The sequence below is a fragment of the Notamacropus eugenii genome, chromosome 4, assembly GCF_028372415.1.
Source record: "Notamacropus eugenii isolate mMacEug1 chromosome 4, mMacEug1.pri_v2, whole genome shotgun sequence".
NCBI lineage: Eukaryota > Metazoa > Chordata > Mammalia > Diprotodontia > Macropodidae > Notamacropus > Notamacropus eugenii.
This window is the reverse complement of record NC_092875.1, coordinates 466,232,464-466,256,807: the sequence shown is the minus strand read 5'-3', so window position 1 is coordinate 466,256,807 and position 24,344 is coordinate 466,232,464. Positions and strand designations below refer to the sequence as shown.

General features: G+C 42.0%; 1 protein-coding gene across 1 annotated transcript in view; it reads left to right on the top strand.

The window, feature by feature from the left end:
* Nucleotides 1–24,344, top strand: part of LOC140502716 (low-density lipoprotein receptor class A domain-containing protein 1-like) — a 34,747-nt gene that overhangs the window by 4,022 nt on the left and 6,381 nt on the right. The window contains exon 2 of the mRNA XM_072606657.1: nucleotides 4,690–4,753. Coding sequence (XP_072462758.1) covers nucleotides 4,690–4,753 — 64 coding nt within the window. The remainder of the gene's footprint in view (nucleotides 1–4,689; nucleotides 4,754–24,344) is intronic.

The following is a 24,344-nucleotide window of genomic DNA, read 5'->3' as shown; positions in this document are numbered from 1 at the left end:
ATCAGTTGTTCCGTGTTATAGATTATTGAGTGTGCCTATTCACCATCCATATAAAAAAACTCCTTTTGAATGTCTTATCATTCAATTGCCTATTCCAGGGCCCCTGGAATCTCTCCACTAGGATCATGAACGTAGAGCTAGAAGAGACCTGTGAGGTTACCTAGTCCAATCCCCTCTTTTAACAATTTCAAAAACTGAGGTCAAAGAGAAGTTACATGATTTGCTCAAGGTCACCCAGGTAGTAAGTGACAGAACCAAGATCTGAATCCAGGACCTTTGACTCAAAAATCCAATTGTTTTAGAAAGTTCTTCCAGGTAAACAACAGAGTTGATGGCTTAATTCCAATCATGAGTCGTATGAATAAAAGACACCTTTTCTTGGACATTGTCTGTATCATAAGAAATCCCAGTCTTCGCTCATTTCCTCACTACAGTCGTAACTAGGAATCTTTTTACACCTAAAGCAATACCACAAACCACATACAGAAGAAATAGATCAAACGATATCCTTCCCTGCGAGAGAGGGGTTAGACACTGCCCCATGGGGATAGAGAGAAATACAGGCCACCGACCTTAGGGGGCAGAGACCCATGGCTAGCCACAAGGCCACCTCTAGGGAAGCTTTCCATTTCCTCTGTCCCCCCAAAAGAGGACCATCTTGTAACCCCCATCAAGTAATAATTCCTAACTCTGCCCAAAGGGCTACAGAAATGTGCATACCCTTTGACCCAGCAATATTGCTTCTAGGACTGTATCCCAAAGAGATCATAAAAATGGGAAAGGGTCCCACATGTACAAAAATATTTGTGGTGGCCAAGAACTGGAAATTGAGGGAATGCCCATCAACTGGGGAATGGCTGAACAAGTTGTGGTATATGAATGTAATGGAATACTACTGTGCTATAAGAAATGATGAACAGGAGGACTTCAGAAAAGCCTGGAAAGATTTATATGAACTGAAGCTTGTTGGGATTGGAAGCTCAATTCCGTGTGGACAGTCTCGGGCGGGTAAAGGTGGGAGCTTCTAAATCTTAGAGCTCTCACGAGACCCTCCCAGGAAACGGCAGGGGATCAAGGTGAACCGAGCTAGCTCGGGTATTTCCGCCTCTCCCCGGGAGATATGTGATGGGTGGAGTCTCCCCGCCCTCGAGATGGTCCCGGATCTGGGCACACTATTGTTATCTAACAGCACGGTATTGAGATGCAAACTGTGTGGCTGAAGGTTAAGTAGGATTGAGGAAGCCTGAAAGCTCTCTTAGCACGTGTGGAGCCAAGAGGACAGTAGGCTCCGCTTTCTTCTTTCCTCTCTCCCCTCCCCTTCTCTCCCCGCTTGTACTTCTACTTCCAACCCCTTAAGATCCTAGCCTCCTTAGGAAATCTCCCCCTCTTCCTCCTAAGGAAGACCCCCCTGCACTTGTAACTAGACCCTGTAATAAAGCTCAACCCTTGTTCGACTCTGGAACATCCTTTCTCTCATATGTGCATCCGGTTTTGGCCAACCGAAGACCTCGGAGGTGAGGTAAGAAAGACTCGGGTAGCCCACACAGGCCTCTAGGCCTGGCAGAAGCTGACTGAAATGAGCAGAACCAGGAGAGCATTATACACAGAACCACAGTGTGCGAGGACTGTTTCTGATAGACTTAGCCCTTCACAGCAATGCAAGGACCTAAAACATTCCCAAAGGACCCTTGGGGCAAAATGCCATCCACCTCCAGAGAAAGAACTGTGGAACTGGAACAGAATGAGGCTCTTGTGTTATGTTTTGTTTTGATTTGGTTTTTCTCATGGTTTCTTCCATTTGTTTTAATTCTTCTATGCAACATGACTAATGTGAAAATGTGTTTAATGAGAATGTACATGTAGAACCCATATGAGACTGCATGCTGTCTCAGGGAGAGGGAGAAGGAGAAGCAGCAAATTTAAGACTCATGGAAGTGATTGTTGAAAATCGAAAACAAATTAATTTTTTTAAAAATGTAGTAATTTCTGATAACTAGCTGCTAAGGTCAGTGATTTGTTTACATTTAGCATGCAAGAAGACTGATTCCTCCTACAGTGGAGTGGCTAAATGCTATTGGAGAGGAACCTGAAATCTGACAGCATCTGCTCTCCACTTAATGGAAAACTTTTAGTGTTTCCAATTAGGAAGGGTTATGGGCTGTCTAGTACAACTCTTTCTAGTTGTCCTGTTTTACAGAGGAGGAAACTGAGACTCCAGAGAGGAGGAAATCACTTGTCCAAGGTCACAAAGGAAATTCATTCAACTTTTACTTTTATTGAGGCTAAATTAAAGTAGTTCTTTGAAACCTAAATCTGAAGGGACCTTAGAACCAGTTAGAACCAGTCTTGTCCATTTTGCAGATGAGGAAACAGAGACCTAGAGTTAGTAAGAGAGTGTGAATTAGAACCAAGTTCTCTTAACTCATAGTGCAGCATTTTTTCAGCCAGGTTGTTGAAATTTGGTCTCCTAGGGGACACTGACTCTCCCAGGGCACAGGTCCTTGATCTCACGGCAGAGGTCAACTCTATGACTTGAGTGGAGGTGCTTCTCAGTCCTTCCAAATATTTCCCACCCCTAAGGTTATACACTGCCCCAGGTCCCAACTGGTGGGAACATTTCAGAAATGAATATAGGCAATTTTTCTAGGGAAAGAAAAGGTCCCTAAGATGAGAATATCCCCAAGAGGTCAGGCAGGGGTGAGGACCCAACTCCCTAATCTAGCCTTAACCTACCTCCAGCTCCACTGATTCATAGTGGATGTCGGCACTATTCTGTCCTCTCTCTAAGTAAGGGCTACTGCTGTCAGCACCAAGGGCACCAGCTAGCTTGGCCTAGGTCAGAGGCAGGGTTAGGCCTCTCTTTCCATCCTAGGTCAGCAAAGAGCCATGGTTTTGCAGGCCCTGGTCTTTATTCTCTCTCTCTCTCTGTATCTCTCTCTGTCTCTCTCTTTCTCTGTCACTCTGTCTCTGTCTCTCTCTGTTTCTGTCTCTGACTCTGTCTCTGTCTGTCTCTCTCTCTGTCTCTCCCTCCATCTCTCTGTCTCTCTCCCTCTCTCTCTCTCTGTCTCTCTCTCCATCTCTCTGTCTCTCTCTGTTTCTGTCTCTGACTCTGTCTCTGTCTTTCTCCCTCTCCCTCTTCTTACACAAGGAAGCCTCTGAGATAGAGTCAAATATGCATTTTGAACCAGGCATTTGCTTTTGCTGGAATTCTCATCCTTCGACCTACTCTTCCCCTTTATAGCATTGCCCCTCCACTATCTTTTTCCCTTAGAAGGGTACAAGCATTGTTATCTAGCCCCTTATGTTTTCTCCCCTGAGCCAGCCCTGATTGCTGAGCATTCGTTCCACCTCTGCTCCCTGGGAACCTTGAGCAGGAGAGGGAAGAAGCAAACAGTTAGTTTGAAATTTTCATTGTTCTTTCCTCTCTCCAGAGAATCCTACCAATTTGGCAATATTATTCCTGCTGACCCTTGCTCTGCATTGAGAGCTGAAAACCAACTCTGCCCTTTGCTCTCTGGGGAAGCTTGGGCAAACTGCTTAGTACCTAAGGGGCATCTCAGTTTCCTCATCTCTCAAATCTAGGGGTTGGACTAGAATCTAGTCATGAGATGGTCTTTTCCAGCTCCACTCCAGTCTGTGAAGGCTCAGCCCTGCCTGATCTACAAGCCATGCACTCAGCTCAGCTAGAAACAATGCTGGATTTGGAGCCAGAGGGTCTGGGTTGGAATCCCATCTCTGGCACCTTCTGCTTGTGTTATTTGGGGCAAATCAAAGAAACTTTCTGGGCCTGAGTTTCCTTATTTGTAAAATGAGAGGGTTGCGCTACATGGCCTCTGTGGTTCCTTTGATGAGGGCTGGAAGGGGGCTCAGTACAGGAACTCCAAGACTAGAATTCCCTTCATGGGTTATCTGGAGAAGAATTCACGGACTCAAGCATTGTTGAGGTCAAGGTAAAGATTTATTACACTTTTCAGTGGGCAAGAGTTTTTAGGGAACCTGAAACCTTAGAGGGGTACAGGTAAAGCTTATGTAGGATATTCTATAATAAAACATATGCCAAATATGCTAACTAGATGATTCAGGATGGGATTCGGGAGTGGTTAGCTCTTAAAGGAACATGCACTTTTGGTACCTACTGCATATGTATTTTACCCAGAGTTCATGGGGAAATAGCCCAAGGGCATGGAGGTGTGGTTTTAGGCCTGAAACATGACTAAGTGAACTAGCTGTCAGGGCTGACTAAGAAATATCAGGCTGCTCTCATCAACGTCTTGCTAGACAAGATAAATGTAAGGGAGTATACATATGTCTAAGTCTAGGATACATATGATTGGTCAGTGAAGAATAAATGTCATTATGACCCAGTGCACAGTCTGTTCAGCTAGTACAGAGCTGGTTCAGTCTAATAAGTTCTAAAGGTGCCGCTGGCTGCTGTATCAGGAAGGGAGACAGTGGTTGTTGCTGAGGCAAGCTGTCCTTGGGCTGAGCAGAAACTGCCTAGGACAGTGTTTTGAGGCTAGGGAGAAATGTGATTTTTAAAGAGAAATGTGATTCTAGAATTTTGGCCCAAGCACCCCATCACCTTTCCAATAATTGTACCTCTGTGAAGTTGTCTTTATGTCCAGCTGTTTCTTAACACAAAGATGTTCCCACATACCAGAGTATTCATGACTATTTCTTCTCTTGTAGGCAGAAGAAGTCACTCCTTTCTCCTTTGCAAAGGAAAAACCTGTGAATCTGAATCACGAAAAAGGTGATATTTCTATTTTCGCAAAAATAAATAAAAGGGCCCTGCCGAACAGCAGCCAATTAATCAATGGAAGCTTGGGTGAAAAATGGGTGCAGTGTCAAAAATCAGGAGACTGTGAAGCAGGCATTTGGACAGAGCACCCAAAAAACCCAAACAAACACTCATGTTTCCTCCACGTTTAAGCCAAAGACTGAGATAGAGCTCAAATAGAATTTTCAGAATGTGGTTCCAGGGAATCTTGTCCTAGATGTATTGATGGAACACAGCTTGTTTTTCAGGCTTTTCAGATAACTAAGTATTCTTATACTGGTACTAACACACTCGTGGTTCCTATTGCCTAGAGCGGGGTGGGGGGGAGTGGGTGGTACCGAGGGTGGGAAACCTGGGGCCTTGAGGCTGCATGTGGCCCTCCAGGTCCTCAAGTGTGGCCCTTTGACTGAATCCAAACTTGACTGAACAAATCCACTTAATAAAAGAATTTCTTTCCTAAAACTTGGACTCGGTCAAAAGGCCACACCTGAGGACCTAGAAGGCCACATGTGGCCTCAAGGCTGCAGGTTTCCCACCTTTGGCTTAAAGCAACAAATTGTTCCTCTTTTTCTATCTTCTGCTTTCAATGAATGTCCTCAATATTTGGCAGCCTGGGCAGAGGTACAGGATGCTGCAGAGGGCCTGTAGGTAGAAGACAGCATGGAGGTGGGTCCCTGTTATTTTGGGAAGATATTTGCAGCTAAAGGGTTCAGAGGAGATAGTGCTGAACCTGGGAGTCAGAAAGGCCTGAGTTCAAATCCTCCTTGACAAGTTACTTAATCTCTCAGCCTCAGTTTCCTTATCTGTAAAATAAGAATAATAATAGCTCCTGCTTTACAAAATTGTTGAAAGGATTATGAGATAATATTTGCTAAGAACTTTGCAAACCTCAAAGTGCTATCTAAATGTTAACTCTTATTGATAACTGGGATCTTTCTCCAGTCCTGGAGCTGTGAGAAGCATAATTGGGTTGTGGTGCTTTTCCCAAGGGACCCAGAGAGTGGGAAGGAGCTGGTGCATCTTGGTTAACACTGGCCTAGATAGAGTGGAGTAAGGCCACAGGAGAAGCTTTTCGAGGTTTGGGGGATGCTTGCACCTCTAGTGTCTGTAGCATTAGAGACTTCCTTTCTGCTATCCCGAGAGGGAGTCCCCACACACATGTGCAGCTTCAGAGTCACAGTTCCGGTTACTTTAGGGACTATGTCAGGGCCTACAACATGCACCAGAATTAGAACAGTGAATAACTATGAAAACTATACTCAGATCTGGCCTACAGTACATATGTACGTGTGTGTATTTGTATGTACAGGGCAACCAGGTGGTAAGGTGGAGAGAATGCCAGGTCTAGAGTTAGGAAGGACTTCTTTGTGAGTTCAAATCTGGTCTCTGACATTTACTAGCTGTGTGGCCCTGGGCAAATCACTTAACCCTGTCTGCCTGAGTTTCTTCGTCTGTCAAATGAGCTGGAGAAGGATATGGCAAACCACTCCAGTATCTTTGCCAAGAAAATCCCAAAATGGGGTCATGAAGAGCCAGACAGAACTGAAATGACTCAACAAGAACAACAGTATTGAATTGGATTGCACTGTGAATACTACATGTACATAGCAGATATGTCTCACTTTAAGCAGTAGAAGTGTCCCTGAAAAGTTGAGGCACATTGTATTTTTATAAATCAAATAACATTGCACAACAGTGGAGGATCATACTCTTTAAAGAAATCCTTATGATGAATACTTTAATGAGGTAAACAAAATTGCTACTTCTTTCATCCTTTACACATCCAGAAACAAAAGGGGGGAAACCAAATCACCAAATACTCAGACCCAAATTTTTCAAGCCTAGTAGAAAGTAAAGGGAAACTTGGGAGGATCCAGGGTCCATTCTTGTCCATGGTGAAGTCAGTTATGATCTAAACATCTCATATATCTGATCTGTGGGGTGAGCATCTGTTAAGCACGTAAACAAGTCCAGATAGCAATCTGGCTGTTGCATCCGAAAACAAGAGTTAGATAACCTTTCTACTAGAGTTACCTGGATTTGTGTCTCCTTAGTTTCAGTAAGATGGCCTCAATTGATTTACTTGCTTAGAAAGACAAATATTTGCCTATTGTTCAAACTAAATCATAGCCTTGACCCTTTCCCCAACAGAAAGATTCTGTCTCCAAAGTCCCAAACCCCTTTTCTGGGGTGGGAGCAAAGGGAGAGAGTAAGGACAGGGAAGAGCCCTCTCTGAAATTCTTTTTGCATGTTCATTCTTCAATTGCCAAATCCTTGTAAAAGGTAACAAGAATATCATTCCTAGCCTAAGATAAAAGGCAAGACTGGTTATACCACTTTACGCTAAGCCCCCAAGAGTCATTGCCAAATTAAGCCCCAAGGATAAGGATATCAGGTTAATCCTCTAGGATTGAAGACTGAAGGCTGCCTACTGTAATTTATGAACCTATCCAATTGGTATTTAGGTTAGCTCCATGTTCACCCTTAGATTTACAGCTGTAAGGGACTTTAGAGATTGCTGAATGCAGCTCCCTCCCTATATAGTTTTTCTAAGGATCAACCCAATCATAATTAGATAAGACAGAATTTGAACCTAAGTCTTCTGAACTCCAAATCCAGGATTCTTTCTGTTACAGACACTACGGAACCTATAAGCAAATCAAATTAGCTACAAGATTTCACATCTTAATTAAATTTGAGGTTGCTATTCCTTGTCAGAGGCTATTCCTCCCTCAAGTTATTTGTTTAGCTGTTTCTCACACCCAAATCCAGTGAAATTGAAATTTGTGAGAAACATCTACAGTGTCTACATCTACTGGCCTCGACTAATGTTTCCTAAGCTTTTTCAGTCTGTGCTATACTCACCAAATGGCCACACATATTGAAACTACGGGCAGCAACAAGTACTCAAACATATTGCTCACAACAAAGGTGGAACGTATGAGCATTATTGTCAAACAAACTTATTTTATATTCAACAAAAAATTATTAAACACATTGGGATGCTCCCAGAAAAGAAATAGAACCTACCCTCAAGAACTTAACCTTTTTCTGGGGGTTTTCAATACATAATGAGTAAGTAGATCAATGTATGAACAAATAAAAAATTTCTGGATACAGGAAGCACTAACAACCTGGGAGAATAAGAAAACTGAGGATCACAGAATTTAAGTGATTTGGCCAAGGTCAACCAGATGGCAAGGGATGTCAGCTAAAGAGCCCTGTGCCCTCCACCATGTTGCATTTGTCCCTGCCCCAGCCACCTGTTCACACACACACACACACACACACACACACACACACACACACACACACTCATGCACACACTCATGCACACACACACACAAATACACACAGTCACATACACAGTCACATACACATATATTCTCTCTCTCTCTCACACACACACACACACACACACATACACAAACACACACACACACACACACACACACAGGAAACATTGTGTTGATAGATCAATTATCCTCAGCTGCTGTGTCATCCTGGAATTTTCCTCAGTGTCTGGGGCTTCACCCTAGAACATCCAATCATTTCCTGGACCTTCTCAACTTGGAACATCATCTTCATCCCTCTAGAGAGTCCCTCCTGGGGGCCTCCATCTTGTGGAGGACCTGCTCCAGACTCTACTCTTGACTCTACATCTGCCTCTTCACACCAGATGCATTCATGCTCTCCCCTCTCTTTTAGCTTATTTTCCCCCATTCCATTGCCAGCTCCTTGAGGGTAGGGATTGTCTTTATTTTTGTTTGTATTTGTACTCTGAGCACTTAGTTCCTAGTTTGTTGTAAGTCTTCCACAAATGCTTGTTTTTTTCCTTCTGTCTGTCCTCCTTAAATGAAGTGTTTTCATTTACCCATTCCACTGGTGGAAGTCTTCACATGCTTGGGTAGACATTCCCTAACTCATGGATGGGTTTGAGACCTCTTGGTTACCCTCAACCTGGCTTAGTTTGTCTTCCAGAGTATGGTCACTGCACATGCTACAGCTTCTTGGTGCCATAGGTGAGAGTAGGTGGACAAGGATGAACAGTGGATGAAGTGTAAATAAGGTAAGTGATAAGAGATATACCCTGATACAACAATCAGGTGAGAACACATCTCAATCAATCAATCTATCAAAGACATTAGATTAAGTAAGAAAAGTCATCAAATGCCTTTGGATGATCTGGAGTGACTGGTTCAGATTGGCTGAGGAAGCCTAGTCATGCCTTGTGAGTTGTCTATTAAAAAATCCAGCTAGTTCAGAACCCAAGAGATCCAAGAATCTGGCAGCAGAGAGGAGAGAGAAATGTCCCCAAAAAGGAACCACATTAGGGGAAGGAGAATGCCTCAACTTAGCCTTGACCTCCTCAGCCCTGGCCAGAGGAAGACGCCATGAGCTTCAGGTGGTCTGGAAGATTTGAACTTCTCCTTCCATCAGTATCCTGGCAGCACCTTTGGTCAAGTACAGACTGAACAAGATGAGAAAAGCAGATCCAAGGCCCTACAATAATAGTAATGATAATAATAACAGTTTTTATGTAGCACTTACTGGGCACCAGGCATTGTGATAAGCTCTTTACAATTATTATCTCATCTGATTCTCACAACAGCCCTGGGAGGCAGGTATTATTATTATCCACATTCTACAGATGAGGAAACTGAGGCAAATAGGGGTTAAGTGACATGCCCAGGGTCACACAGCAAGTGTCTGAGGCTGGATTTGAACTCAGGTTTTCCTGATGCCAAGCCTGGCTGTTATCTCTACCTAGCAGCCCCCAAAGAGACCAAGGGAGAAACTACACCATACCTAAGGGGAAAATCTAGAAGGTTAGCAAGAGAGCTTCCAGGAGATGTGTTTGCCGTGCACACTCCAAGAAAGAGCCCACCTTCCCCTTAACTCTATATTTGTGGAAGAGTGGGTTGCTGACTTCCAGAGGGATATTTTATGCCAAACATTTTTACCATGCCATCTTAATAGGGTGTATGGGGTATTTAGGGAGGACTAGCACCTCTGGTGTGAGGGCTGGCTGAGCCCTTGTTAGGGCTGTTCATTTACCTTTGGTGTCCACCTGTGGCTCCAAGAAGCTGCAGCATGTGCAGTGGCCATACCCTGGAAAACCTATCTTGGAAGACAAACTGAGCCAGGCTGAGGGTAACCAAGAGGTCTCAAACCCATCAGTGAGTGAAGGGGGTGTCTACCCAAGCACATGAGCACTTCCCCCAGTGGAATGGGTAAATGAAAACAATTTGTTCCAATAACCATGAAGGTGGCTAAAGCAGGCATTGTGGAGCACTTAGAGCTTCATCAGACATCCGATGCCAAGGTCATTCACCGTATTCTGGGCCATCACAAGTTGTCTTGACTTTTGTCTTTGAGGACTCTAGAAGAAAGAGTGAGGCTGATGATTCTGTGTAACTCAGCCTCACTTAAATCCAATTCATACACAAGTCAAGACATCACCAGGGCAATGTCATCAGTGCTCTCTGAAAATGAAGGACAAACAACAATTACTATCTTAATAAATAGAAAACCATACCCTTTTCTAAAAGCTAATTAAGTCTGGCTGACTGATTGATATTAGTCAATAATCATGGAGAGAAGCATATTGGTTACACCACCCAATCCTTTAGTGCCAACTCTAGAACACTGAGGGAAGATATAGCCGGTCTTGCACTAGGGACCTGACTTGTTGGTCTAGGGGAGTTTAGGATAAGAACCCACAAAGGCTGTATATTCTACACATAATAACTGTGAATTGTCAAAACAATTTTCTAATTGTTTAAAACAATTGTTTTAATTGTCAATTAAAAATTGTCAAAATTGTCTCAATTGTCAAAACAATTTTCAAATGAGCTAAAAAGTTCTAATAAATTAATTTATTTCTAATTTATATATCAATAATCTTTTGAAAGTAGTCCATTAACAATACAAACAAGGTACATTTCCTGGCAGAGAGGGACTTGCATAGCTCAATGAAATTATGAGCTATGCCATGCAGATTTACTGATGAACTGGTCATAGTAGAGAGTTCTGATCTACCGGAGAAGGAAATGACAAATCACCCATTATCTTTGCCAAGAAAACCCCATGGACAGTATTAAACTCATAAAAGAAGTGACACCAGAAGATAAGTCCCTGAGGTGGGCAGGTGTCCAACATGTTACCAGAGAAGAAGAAAGGGCAACTACAAGTAGCTGCGGTACTGATGAAGTAGCTGGACCACAGCTGGCAGGAAGCTCAGCTGCAGATGTGTCTGGTGAGGAAAGGGAAGTCTGATGCTGTAAAGCTCAACACTGCATAGGAACCTCAACGTAAGATCTATGAAACAAGGTAAGCTGGATGTAGTCGAACAGGAGATAGGAAGATTAAACATCAATATCCTGGTTGTCAGTGAACTTGAATGAATGAGAATAGGTGAGTTTAATTCAGTGGTCGTTATACATATACTACTGTGGTCAAGAATCCCGCAGAAGTGGAGTAACCCTCGGTGAGCAAAAAGTGAGAAAAGCAGTGATAAACTATAATCTCAAAAGTGACAGAATGATGTCTGCTCAAATCCAAGTCAAATTTGTATATGCTTGGTCAAAAAGGATAGAAATCTTGCAGGGGTATGATGTGGTTTTGGGTGAGAGGTTGCCTAGAGGAAAAGCAGGTAGCTTGGATGGAAAAAGGGACAGCCCCAACACAGGAGGAGCAGCCAGAGACTGATCCAGAGATAGGGAGGATAGACATAATGGTCCTGATGACTGAACCCCCAGAGTCTTAAGGCACAGGAATGCTGCTCCATGACGAAGATTGTCTGGTCCTTTTTGTCCTTTCTTTCTGTCTCTCTCCCAGGATTCACTCATTTCCCCAGGCTATAGAACAGATGATCCCTTTATGCTGATGGATGTCTCTCTTTCTGTCCTAGCCCCTTGCCTTTACTCTAGATCTCCTCTCTCCCGTGTTTTGTGGGAACTTCCCCATTCACACAGACATCTCCATCTCTTTAAAGTAGACACACTCAGAATTTCTGAGCTTCCACTCAGACTTAAAGGGGATGCCATTACAAAAGTAGAGGTGATGTTTATACGTTTCCTGGATCCATATCCTTATAACTATTAAGTGCAAGACACTATACTAGACATTGGGTCTACAAAGACAAAAATGGAAGAGTCCTTATCCTCAAGATGGGGTTAGGGAGAGAAGAACAGAGAATGTAGCACCTGGAATGTAGCAAGCTCATAGCAACACTTTATCATTCATTCATTCACCATACAATGTGTACTTCAAATAAGTCTAGCTCAAAGAAAACCAAGGAAGGAAACACTAACATTTAAGGCTTATAAGTCTTTCTAGAGGAGGTGCCAGTGAACCTTGGCAGAGATGAGATGGGAGTGGAGTCCAGTGGAGTCCACATAATTTTGTGTATATGCATAGAGTATAGAGCTCAGGAAATGGCTAGTATTCCAATTTGAAAATGTGGAATTTGTAAGATGAAATAAAATTGGGAAATTAGATTGGATCCAGATCATGGAAGGTCTTAAATGGCTGGCAAAGGAGGGCTGTAAAATATTTTTTGTTTGTTTATATAGGTAATGGGGAGTCATGGAAGAATTTTGAGCAGGGGACCTCAGACCCTGCCCTGGTAAAAGCTTATTGTGGCACATTGTAGGTGTGAAGAAAACACAGAAGTAGAGAGACAAATTAGGAAACTATTCTAAACATCCTGGTGAAAGGCAATAGGTATGGTGGTTGTGTGAGTAGAAAGAAAGGGCCAAACATGAATGTTGGGGAGACAGGCAGAATCAACAGAACTTGAAGAATGAGTCGATATGGGGTAAAACCAGGGTTCTCAGAACTCTTCTGTGTCGTGTACTTCTTTGGCAGTCTGATGAAACCAATGAACTCTTTCTCATAAATAATATTTTAAAATGTATAAAATAAAATACATAGAATTACAAAGGAAACCAATTCTATTGAAATAGTCATATATATATATATGTATATATGTTCACAGACCCCAGATTAAAAACCTAGTCATAGAGGGAACAGTCAAGGATACCTCTAAGATTATGAACATGAATGAATGAGAGGAGAGGATAGTAGATAAGAAGGTTGAAAAGGAAATAAATTCAAGGATGGGGTGGAAAGGTAACAGGGAAAAGAATGAATTTCATTTGATCATGGTGAGTTTGAGATGCCTATAGGGCATTCAGAAAGTTATATTCAACAGGTAATTGAAAATACATAACTCGGATTCAGGGGAGAAATTAATTCTGGCTATATAGAGGCAGCTAGGTGGCTCAGTGGGCACAGTACTGGGTCTGGAGTCAGAAAGAGCTAAGTTCAAATCCAGACTGTGTGACCTTGGACATATCATTTGACCTCCACTTCCCATGGCAATCACTCCTAATCCTTGACAAAAATCACCCCAGAGAAGGTAGGATCCACAGGGTCACAAAGAGTTAGACACGACTGAACAACAAAATATAGATTTGGAAGTCCTCTGTATAGAGATGATAATTGAGTCCATAGAAGTTAAGATTTCCAAGGTGGGGAAAAGAGTTGAGAGAAGAGAGAAGGAGACCCAGGAAAGACTCCTGATTCTTCTTCCACTTGGATCATCATCCATATCATCCTCCTACTCTAAAAGGTCTAAGAGTAGATCCATGGGCAAGAAACACGTTGATGAATATTTTTGAGAGTAAATCTCTCCATATGTCTTCTGATTTGTGGTGTGATGGAAGGAATGCTGGATTAAAGGTTAGGAGTCTTGAATTCTGACTTTTCAAATAACAAATAGTGAAACCTTAGGCAAGTCACTTCACTCTGGATCTCAGTTTCTTATCTATAAAAGGAGCATGAACTAGATTCTGACCTGCCAGCTCTAAATCTATCATCAGCTGGTCCTTCCAATCCTAATATTTTGCCTTTCTATGATCCTTTTCAACTCCAGGATTCTTGGAACCTAATCTCCTCCCAGATGAAGGACTATTCATTTCATTATTCTCTGCTGCCCCCTTCGGGACAAAAATGATCCCAATGTTTGCATTTGATCTGATGAGGCATCGCCATCCACTGAAGGCTAGAGAAGAGACAGAAGGCAGGGAAGGGAAAGGCAGACTATTAGAACTGAGCTCCTTCTGATGGGTGAACCAACCACACAACATGGCAGCAGCATATTCTAGACCATATCTTCATGACTATGTCAAGACATGTAGACATTTCCGCCAGACTCTAGCTCAGGGCAGGCTGCACGTAAACAATTCTAAGCTAAATTATGCTTGGTCACTAGTGACTCCCCATTCTCCTCTCTACATTCCCCCTTTTTCCACCATCCTTTCTGCCTTGGAAAACCCTTTTCTTCCTTCAAGGATTCACTCAGGTGTTCCCTCCTGTAGAACAATTTCTATCACTCTCAGTTTCTTTTGAACTGTTCTTGGGGCTGCATGAGAGATGATAAGCCAGTAAGTGTCCAAAACCATATTTGAAGTTGAGTTCTGCTGATTCTGGGCCCAGAAGTCTGTCTGCTACATTATTCTGTTGTTATTTGGTCGTTTCAGACGTGTCTGACTCTTCGTGATCCCATTTTGAGGTTTTATTGACAAAGATACTGGAGTGGTTTCTCATTTCCTTCTCCAGCTCATTTGGCAGATGAGGGACTGAGGCAAACAGGGTGAAGTGACTTGCCCAGGGTCACACAGCTAGTAAGTGTCTGAGGCAGGATTTGAACTCAGGAAGATAGGTCTTTCTGATTCCAAGTCCACTATTCACTGCAACACCTAGCTGCCTCTATATAGTTAAGTAATGTTTTTTGGTTTGGAATTTTGAAAGGTTTTCTTTGGAGGAACAGAGGTAGGTTGAGATTCAAAGTCAGAACAGGGTCATTGATAGGGATTATATATGGTTTGTAGATCTGACCCAGGCCTTTGACACTGTTAGTCGTGAGGGCTTATGGAAAATTATGTCAAAATTTGGTTGCCCAAAGAAGTTCATCAATATTGCACATCAGTTTCACGATGGCATGTTTGCCCAGGTTCTAGATAATGGACAAAGCTCTCGTGCCTTCCGAGCCACCAGTGGAGTGAAACAGGGCTGCGTGCTTGCTCCCATGCTTTTTAGCATGATGCTTTCAGTCATGTTGTCAAATGCTTTCAATGAAGATGGACACGACCTCAAAGTCAACTACCATACTGACTGTAAATTCTTCAACTTGAAAAGTCTACAAGTCAAAACCAAAGTGAAGGGAGTGCTGGTGCATGATTTTCTGTTTGCAGATGATTGTGCACTCAGTGCAGCCTCTGAAGCTGAGATGCAACAAAGTATGGATCAATTCTCTGCTGCCTGTGCTCATTTTGGCCTAATAATTAACACCAAGAAAACATAGGTGCTCCATCAGCCACCACCAGGCCATCCATACATGGAACCATCAGTTACAACAAATAGAGAAGTTTGAATGCTGTGGATAAGTTCACTTACCTTGGTAGTATATTTTCCAGGGATGTATACATTGATAATGAGGTTGATGCACACATTGCCAGAGCTAGCTCAGTGTTTGGGAGGTTCTGAAGAAAAGTTTGGGAGAGAAGAAGTATTAGACTGACTACCAAACTGAAGGTCTCCAGAACCATTGTGCTGACCTCATTGCTGCATGTCTGTGAAACATGGACAGTCTACCAGCGCCATGCCAAGAAACTGAATCACTTCCATTTGAACTGTCTTAGGCAGATTCTGAAGATCACCTGGCAGGATAAGGTGCCAGACACTTCAGTGTTCTTGCTCCAGCTGAACTGCCAAGTATTCAAACTCTGCTTCAGAGAGCACAACTCCGATGGACTGGCAATGTTGTTTGAATGCAAAATGTATACTTGCTAAAAAGACTATTTTATGGAGAACTCTCATGGTACAGGCAATCACATGGTGGTTAGAAGAAGGGATACAAGGACACTTTCAAGTTCTCTCTCAAGAACTTTGAATTTGACTGTGCAACATGGGAGACACTGGCACAGGACCACTTAGCGTGCCCACATCAGATATGGCATGCCCACATCAGAAAAGGCGCTGTGCTCTATGAGCTACGCAGAATTGAGACAGCACAAAGTAAATGTAGGATGCACAAATTTGGAGTAACCACCCCAAATATTCACATGGACTATCTGTTCCCAACCTGTGGTAGAGCATTCCAAGCTCGTGTTGGTCTGATCAGCCACAGTTAGACACACAAACTTCACTTTATCATGGTGATGTCATTTTGGTCCTCTTCAAGAACAAAGGACAACAAACACTAGGAGGAGGAGAGGGAGTCAGTGTCAGGGATAATTTTAAGGAAAACGAAAGTCTAGCAAATAGGGAAGTTTAGTGCTGAGTGCATAGATGGCATAAGATTTATACTAGGGACTGATAATTTTAATACCTTAGAATTAGATTTTAACCTGACATTGTCTCCTGACTCCTGCCTGCATCAGGCAAGAAAGAGGTTAATCTGAAAAACTATATAGTAGACTTTATGTTAGCCGTGGATTTTAAATGTTAGTTATGTGATCACTTCTCAAAGTCTTATAAGAAGTGTCGAGACCCACCAAATGACACTGGAAAATATCAGGCAGAAACTAATTTATAAATTCATATTCATACCTAATATGAAAACAATCTCTGCTGATATACCGCACTATTCAAGAGTACAAGAAGCATTAGCAAGGAAGTGGGTCATGCTCTAACCAAAGGTTCCCAAAGTAGATGATACTGCCCCCTGACAGGTGCTGGAATTATCCAAGGGAGCAATAGTACCCTCAGGTGTAACTGGGGGGCATTGAATAAAAATAAGAGGGGGTTGGAAGCATTAGAAAAGAAGAAAATTTTGAAAAACCATTTGTACGCGTTGTGCAACAGGGTTAAAGGTATAGTGATTACATTATTTTCTAAATAAACACACAATGCAAGTTATAAGCAGTCAGCGGTCATGTGCTGCCAAATGTTGGCTGGCAAGTGTGTCATACATTATGGGGAAGGACAGCATGCACTGGCAGAAACATGTGCATGTAATGACTTGTTTACAATATGATACTCTACGGTTACATGATGCAATATTGCATCATCAAAATTTCAATGCAAAACTCCCCACAAATTTACAACAAATTATTAAATTTAAGATATGTCATTTAAAAAATATTTTCTATTTTTTAAAAATAATGCAAATTTTAAAAAACAGTAAAGAATTTTTAAAAAGTGGATTTCCAGAGGAGCACTGAGTAATTTTTTTAAAGGGGGCAGTAGGTCAAATAAGTTTGGGAACCTCTGCGCTAACCTAAAACCTGCAATGGAAAAGGTAACCCTCCACAATAAAAGGTTCCATCCCCTCCCCTCCCCATCTCACACTAAAAGATCATCTGACATCTTTTTCCATGCCTCTCTCAGGGAACACCTAGACAGGGATGGAAGGTCAACAGTGAGGAGCTATTGATTCAATACTGCATACGATAAAGGTAGTAAATGCTATAAAGAAGCCTTCTCAGCGATGGCACAAGGCAGCAGAAAATTGAGACAAATCAGAATAGAAAGGAACTCAGCATAGGATGAGTCCCTTAGGAAGTAAGAGGATCTAGGAAAATTAATGATGAATCCATTCCTTGGGATACACCTCAGACATTTTTAACCTGACATTGGACCATAGCATGCCTTGCCCTTCTATCCTCCACTATCTCCCAAAGTCTGTCTAAGCTCATGTTGTTGCTTCCTTGGCATTACCTATCCATCTCATCCTCTGCTGTCCCCTTCTACTTTTATCTTTCCCAACATCAGGGTCTTTTCCATCAGGGTCTTCTCACTAAGTGGCCAAAGTATTTAAGCTTCAGCTTTAGTATTTAACTTTTCAGTGAATAGTCTGGATTAATTTCTTTAAGTATTCACTGATTCGATCTCTATGTTGTCCAAGGGACTCTCAAAAGTCTTCTCCAGCACCACAATTTGAAAGTGCCCATTCTGTGGTGCTCAGCTTTTGAGGTAGCAGAAACACCACTAAGAAGAAGAGCCAATAGTTGAATTTGAAATGGCAGAGAGCCAGTGATCAATGATTATCCAGTTTCTAAAGAGAAGGGGCTATAACCGTTAAGAATGGTAGAAATGGAGTTTCAGATAACAACATCAGATTTTATCAAGAAAGCGCAGGAGAATTTTAAATGCAAAGATATTCAGAAGAATTTAAAGCCTAAAATATCAAATCCTACAGGGACAAAAAAGTACAGTGACAGAGACTGCATAGTACTAAACATCCTCATGCTTTCTGAGAAATAGCTAATGAGGCCTCACCCTTCTATCAGATCCCAACATCAATTTTATATAAGCATTTTAAAGAAGTGCTATTTGGATTCAGAGTCCCTTTTCCCATAATTCTATATCTGCTGGTACCAAGCTGCAATATCCAGCTGATGGAGAAGATCCACTTTTGGCCTCAATTCATTCTTACTGAGGTAAGGGAGGCATTGCAATAATACAACTCCTGGAACAGATGGCATTAGGCACTAGATATAGTAAAAATATTGATCCAGGGGGACATTTTGACTGTTTTTAGCATGTCACATAAATATAACTATGTTCTGAAAGAGTGGCAGTTTTTTAATACCATTTTAACCTATAAGAAAGGTGATAAGACTCTTCTCTACTATTGGAGACCTATAACTTTATATAACACCATAGTCAAGATCTATGTCTTGATTCATTAAAAAAGACTAGGAGACTGGGGTACTAGGAAAGGATTCATCCTCAGGCATCAGAAGAGCTTCATGCCAGCTACATCCTACTACATTCATCCCTGTTGCAGACTGTCTTGGATGATGCCAAACATACAAAGATGCCAAACATATAAAGATGCCAAACAAATAAAGGGTGGCTTTGTTGGATCTGACAAATGCATTTGGCTCAGTGCCCCACAGTGCTATCTGGCTGGCCCTGAAATGGGTTAGCTTGCATGATGAGGACATTAATGTAATACAGTCTCTCTACCAGGACAATAAAACCTGAATCCATGCCAAGGATGATTTTTCTCTGAGCACTGAAGGCAAGGTTGCGCCTTCAGTCCCTTAATTTTCAACTTAACTCTGAAACTGACAATTCTCAGCATGATGAGGACAGCATTAGCCTATGAATTGTATAGCAGGAGAACCTGTGTCTTGGCATACTGACCAACACCTTGGACTCTATTAAAATGCTGAAAAATACAGAGAGGAAAACACATGGATAAGGCTACACACTAATGGGACAAAATGTGTGTCCCTGTTGATTGATGGCCCAAAACAGAAAGTACTCATCACTCAATTCCAGGTTTGAAACTAACTAATTCTTGTGATGTCAGAGGAGAATACATGCTTCTACCTCAGAATACCTATGGGGTTTCACATCACGAATTCAGTCAGTGATGTGATGCTCAGCTGTCGGTCCTCTGATTTGGCCTAATACACAGATCAAATTTAGCACTCTGAAAGAAGTTAGTAGAAGTGAATACTTTTATATTACCTATATTTACTTGTATATTACAAAGTAATATAATTTTAACAATAGTGTGGGAGGTAGGTAAGTGGCACTGTCCCTGGAGTCAGGAGGATCTGAGTTCAAATCCTGCCTCAGACACTTGAGACTTACTAGCTATGTGAATGGTGTGGTTCCTAAGAGTACCCTCAGCATCTTGCATAGAACATTCAAAAAAGAGTAATTCAGATTTGGAGGAAACACTCTGACCAGATTTAGTAATCCTTGACCGTAAGAACCACAGTGACAATCATCTCTGATGTTACTGTGCCTGTGGAGATAAGATACTTGATTTGCCAATCAACCAGAGCTAGCAAAATTGAAAAAAAAATATTCAATAGTATGCCAGTGTCTAACCAAGGAAGGCTTTAGCACATATAGGAATACATATGATAGCAGGAACTATGCAAGGTTGGGGTTTGGCCAATGGCTCGGTACTATCCAAATGTTAAAGTATTCAGACGTATGCAAATCTTATGAGGAAAATAATTGTACAAGACTCCAACAGGTAAAGAAGAGATAGATGCATCAAGCGTAATATTGTTGTGAGGCAGTATACAAAATGAACAGAAATTTAAAATAAGTTCCTTTAACTTTTTGAATTCTCTTCTCCTCTGTACCACTTAGAATCCATGGTCTCCTTCAAAGTTTAGCCCATGTGCTGCCTTCTAAATGAAGCTTTTCCTGATTTTGCCAGCTTCCAGTCTCCCACCAAATTACCTTGAATTTCCTCTGTGTGTGTGTGTGTGTGTATGCTATATGTTTGTATATATATGTGTACTCATGTGTGTATGTGTATATGTATACATATATATATAGATGTATAATAGGTCTATATCTAGACTATATAAAGGTGTATAGTTTTATATGTATGTACATAGGTATACTTGTGTAGATATAGTGTGTATATGTGTATATACTCATACATGCTTTATCTACCTGTAGGACAGAATAGCAGCCTAAGTACAGACTTGTTTTTGTCCTAGTATCTCCAGCACTTAGCATGGTTCTTGGTACATAGTAGGAACTTAATAAATGACTTTTGAGTGAGTGTCTAGTAGCAAGGGAGTCTCCCAAAGCACAGCATCCGAGGCAGTTCTGATTTCCTGTATCATAGGGATGGTTCCCCCAAGCACCCTGAGGTTTCACTAGCCTGTGGCCCAGGAACACAAACCTAGAATCTCACTGAGTGGGACTTGAGTTAAGCATGAGAAGATCGGTATCTTCAGAATAACGATTCTTAGCCTTTTTTGTGTCCTGGGCCCCTTTGGCTGTTCAATCAACCCTTCTCAGAATAATGTTTTAAAATGCATATAATAAAATACAGGGGGGAACAAAGAAAATCAATTTTATTGAAATAGTTATCAAATTAAAAACAAATAACAAGTTAATGGACCCCAGGTGAAGAACCCCAGCTATAAAGAGTCTCAGTCTCTGTTTTTGGGGTCCTTGAAGAGAATGTTTCCTCAGGACAATCTTGCAAGTGTTTTCTCTCATCTGCTAATTTACTAGTCACTTAGGTAGAAATGATATCTGTGACTAAAATTCTATTTTAATAATATCATGTGACTTTTCAACTGAAGAGTTCAATATAGTTTAACAGGATGATATTACTAAGTCCTTCCGGTACCTTGAGGGAGTCCAGCTGCACAGTAGGATATGTGTCTGGGAGCTCATGTTATCTGAGTCTCTGCTACATTATAGCAAAGCCCAAGAAGGAATACGTTTACAGGGTTTCCACCCACTCATGCTTTGACTTCCCAGCCTGTGAATAACGTGGGAACTAGCTCCTAAGTCTTACTGACCTTTCACAAGCACCAGCAGAATGGTGCCAATAGGGACCAGCAACCCTGAGGGCTTAAAGTTGAGGGTTAGCCAAGGGGATCAGCCCTGTGAGTACCCACCAAATGTCACTAAAAGAAAAAGAAGAAAAAGCAAAGGAATTCAAGGTTATTTCACATGAATGAGAAGCTAACTTTTCATTCAGGGTTAGAAGAGGATATAATTTACACAAAGCACATTTTAGGGAGAGATGTTTCTTTAGGTTCAATACTCCATGGGGAATTCACTTATTTTGTTGGGTTTGAGGGTAGAGGAGAATAAGATGTGAATCAAAGTGATACAAGTAAGGCATACTGGGTCAGCCTTGGAGTCAGGAAGTTCTGGGTTCAATTCCCTTCTTTGGCTGGGTGGCTTTGAATAGGTCATTTATCCTCTTAGTTCTCCAGGCAACAACATTCCAGGAATACATGGTGTAAATGTGCTGTATCTTTATCAGTGGAAAGAGTTTGCACATGAGGATTTGCTTTAACTGATGAAGTGACAGAAAAAGAAAGAAAGGAAGAAAAGAGAGGGGAGGGAGAGAGAGAGAGGAAGAGAGAGAGAGAGACAGAGAGAGAGAAAGGAAGAGAGACAGAGAGAGAGAAAGGAAGAGAGAGAGAGAGAGGAGAGAGAGAGAGAGAGAGAGAGAGACAGAGACAGAGACAGAGACAGAGACAGAGACAGAGACAGAGACAGAGAGAGAGAGAGAGAACTGGAGAGCACTAGCTCGTGGTCAGATGTCGGATGACTGAATTTCCCCTGGTAGGCCCCAGGCAATCAGACATTAGCAAAGACATCAAATGCCTGGGTGGAATTGTTCCACTGGCCAAACTGAATATTTGAGTGTTATGAATAACAATAGAATGTATGCAGTATACTCAACACAGGATATCGCAGACCTAGTTAGTCAGCCCCAAAATACCACATTCTATGAATCAGCAAGCATTTAAGTGATCTTTCTGTGCCAAGCACTGTGTTATGAGCTGTTGTTGTGTTTGGGGTTACACTGGATATCCCCTATGTCTGTGTAGCTCTCTCTGTTTATTCCCAGGTTCTGGCTTCCTTCAGGAACTAGCTAAAATCCTACCTGGGCAGCTAGGTGGTGCAGTGGATAAAGCACCAGTGCAGGAGTCAGGAGGACCTGAGTTCAAATGTCACCTCAGACACTTGACACTCACTAGCTGGGTAACCTTGGGCAAGTCACTTAACCCCAGCTGCCTCATCCTGGGTCATCTCCAGTCATCCTGATGAATATCTGGTCACTGGATTCAGATGGCTCTGGAGGAGAAGTGAGGCTGGTGACCTGTACAGTCCTCCCTCACTCAAAACAAAGTCAAGTGCAAATCATGTCATCATTTCTCTGATGGCATGGTCTTCTTCAGCAAGGAAGGACAAACACACACACACACACAATCCTACCTAGAGGAAGCTTTCCTCTATCCCTCTTAATGATTCTTAGAGCCTTCCCTCTGATTATCTCCAATTTAAAAAATCCTGAATATAGCTTATTTGTACATGGTTGTTCATATGTTGTCTCCCCCACTAGACTGTGAGCAGGTGACTATCTTTTGCCTTTCTTGGTATGCCCAAACTGTGGCACAGTCCTTGGCATATCTATTTTTTGCTGTTTTCAGTCTTCCTGATGCCAGACCCAATAGTCTAATCCCCTACACCAATTTTGTTGTTCAGTCATTTCAGTGTTGTCTGACTCTGTGACCCTATTTTGGGGTTTTCTTGGCAAAAATACTGAGATGGTTTACCATTTCCTTCTCCAGATCATTTTACAGATGAAGAAACTGAGGCAAATAGGATTAAGTGATTTGTTCAGGGTCACAGAGCTAGTAATTGTGTGAGGCCAGTTTTGTACTCAGGAAGATGAATATTCCTAACTTTAGGCCCAATATTATATAACAGGTCCTTAATATATGCTTGTTGACTTAACTTAATATAGTGCCTACCCTCAGGCAACTTACATTTTCTCAAGGGAGATGACATGTATAAATAAAAATACGCAAAATAACATAACAATTTTGGTGGAGGAATGAATATAGGTACTACCATGAGAGCTGGTTGAAGAAAGGGGAGTATGATAGTTGATGAAGAGTTTAGAAAACTGTGGAAAGAAGACTGATTAGGCTTTTTCTGCTTGGCCTCATAGTTCAGAATGAAAACATAAGAGCTGGGACCAGACAAACTTAGGCTGATAACTGGATATGACCAAACATAGAATGGACTGACTCAGGAGTTAATGGGTACCTTCTTATTAGTCTCTAAGCAATGGCATCAAGGTCAACCACCATACTGATGGTAAGGTCTTCAATCTGAAAAGGCTACGAGCCAAGACCCAAGTGGAGGGAGTGTTGGTGCATGATTTTCTGTTTGCAGATGATTGTGCACTCAATGCAGACTCTGAAGCTGAGATGCAATGAAGTAGGGATCAATTCTCTGCTGCCTATGCTAATTTTGGTCTAATAATCAACACCAAGAAAACACAGGTGCTCCATCAGTCACCACCACACCATCCATATGTGGAACCATTGGTTACAACAAATGGAGAAGTTTTGAATGCTGTGGCTAAGTTCACTTACCTTGGTAGTGTACTTTCCAGGGATATACACATTGACAATGAGATTGATGTATGCATTGCCTGAGGTACCTCAGTGTTTGGGAAGCTCCAAAGAAAAGTTTGGGAGAGAAGAGGTATTAGACTGACTACCAAATTGAAGGCCTACAGAGCTGTTGTGCTGACCTCATTGTTGTATGCCTGTGAAACATGGACAGTCTACCAGTGCCATGCCAGGAAACTGAATCACTTCCATTTGAACTGTCTTAGGAAGATTCTGAGAATCACCTGGCAGGATAAGGTACAAGATACTGAGGTCCTTGGCTCGAACTAAACTGCCAAGCATGCAAACTGTGCTTCAGAGAGTGCAACTCCAATGGGCTGGCCATGTTGTTTGAATGCAAAATGTTTGCTTGCAGAAAGACTATTTTATGGAGAACTGGCATGGGGCAGGTGATCACATGGTGGTCAGAAGAAGTTATACAAGGAAACTTGCAAGGTCTCTCTCAAGAACTTTGGAATTGAATGTGTAACATGGGAGTCACTGGCACAGGACCTCTCAGCATGGCGTGCCCACAGCAGAGAAGGTACTGTGCTCTATGAGCAAAGCAGAATGAACAGCTCAAAGGAAACACAGGATGCACAGATTTAGAGTATCCACCCCAAATGTTCACA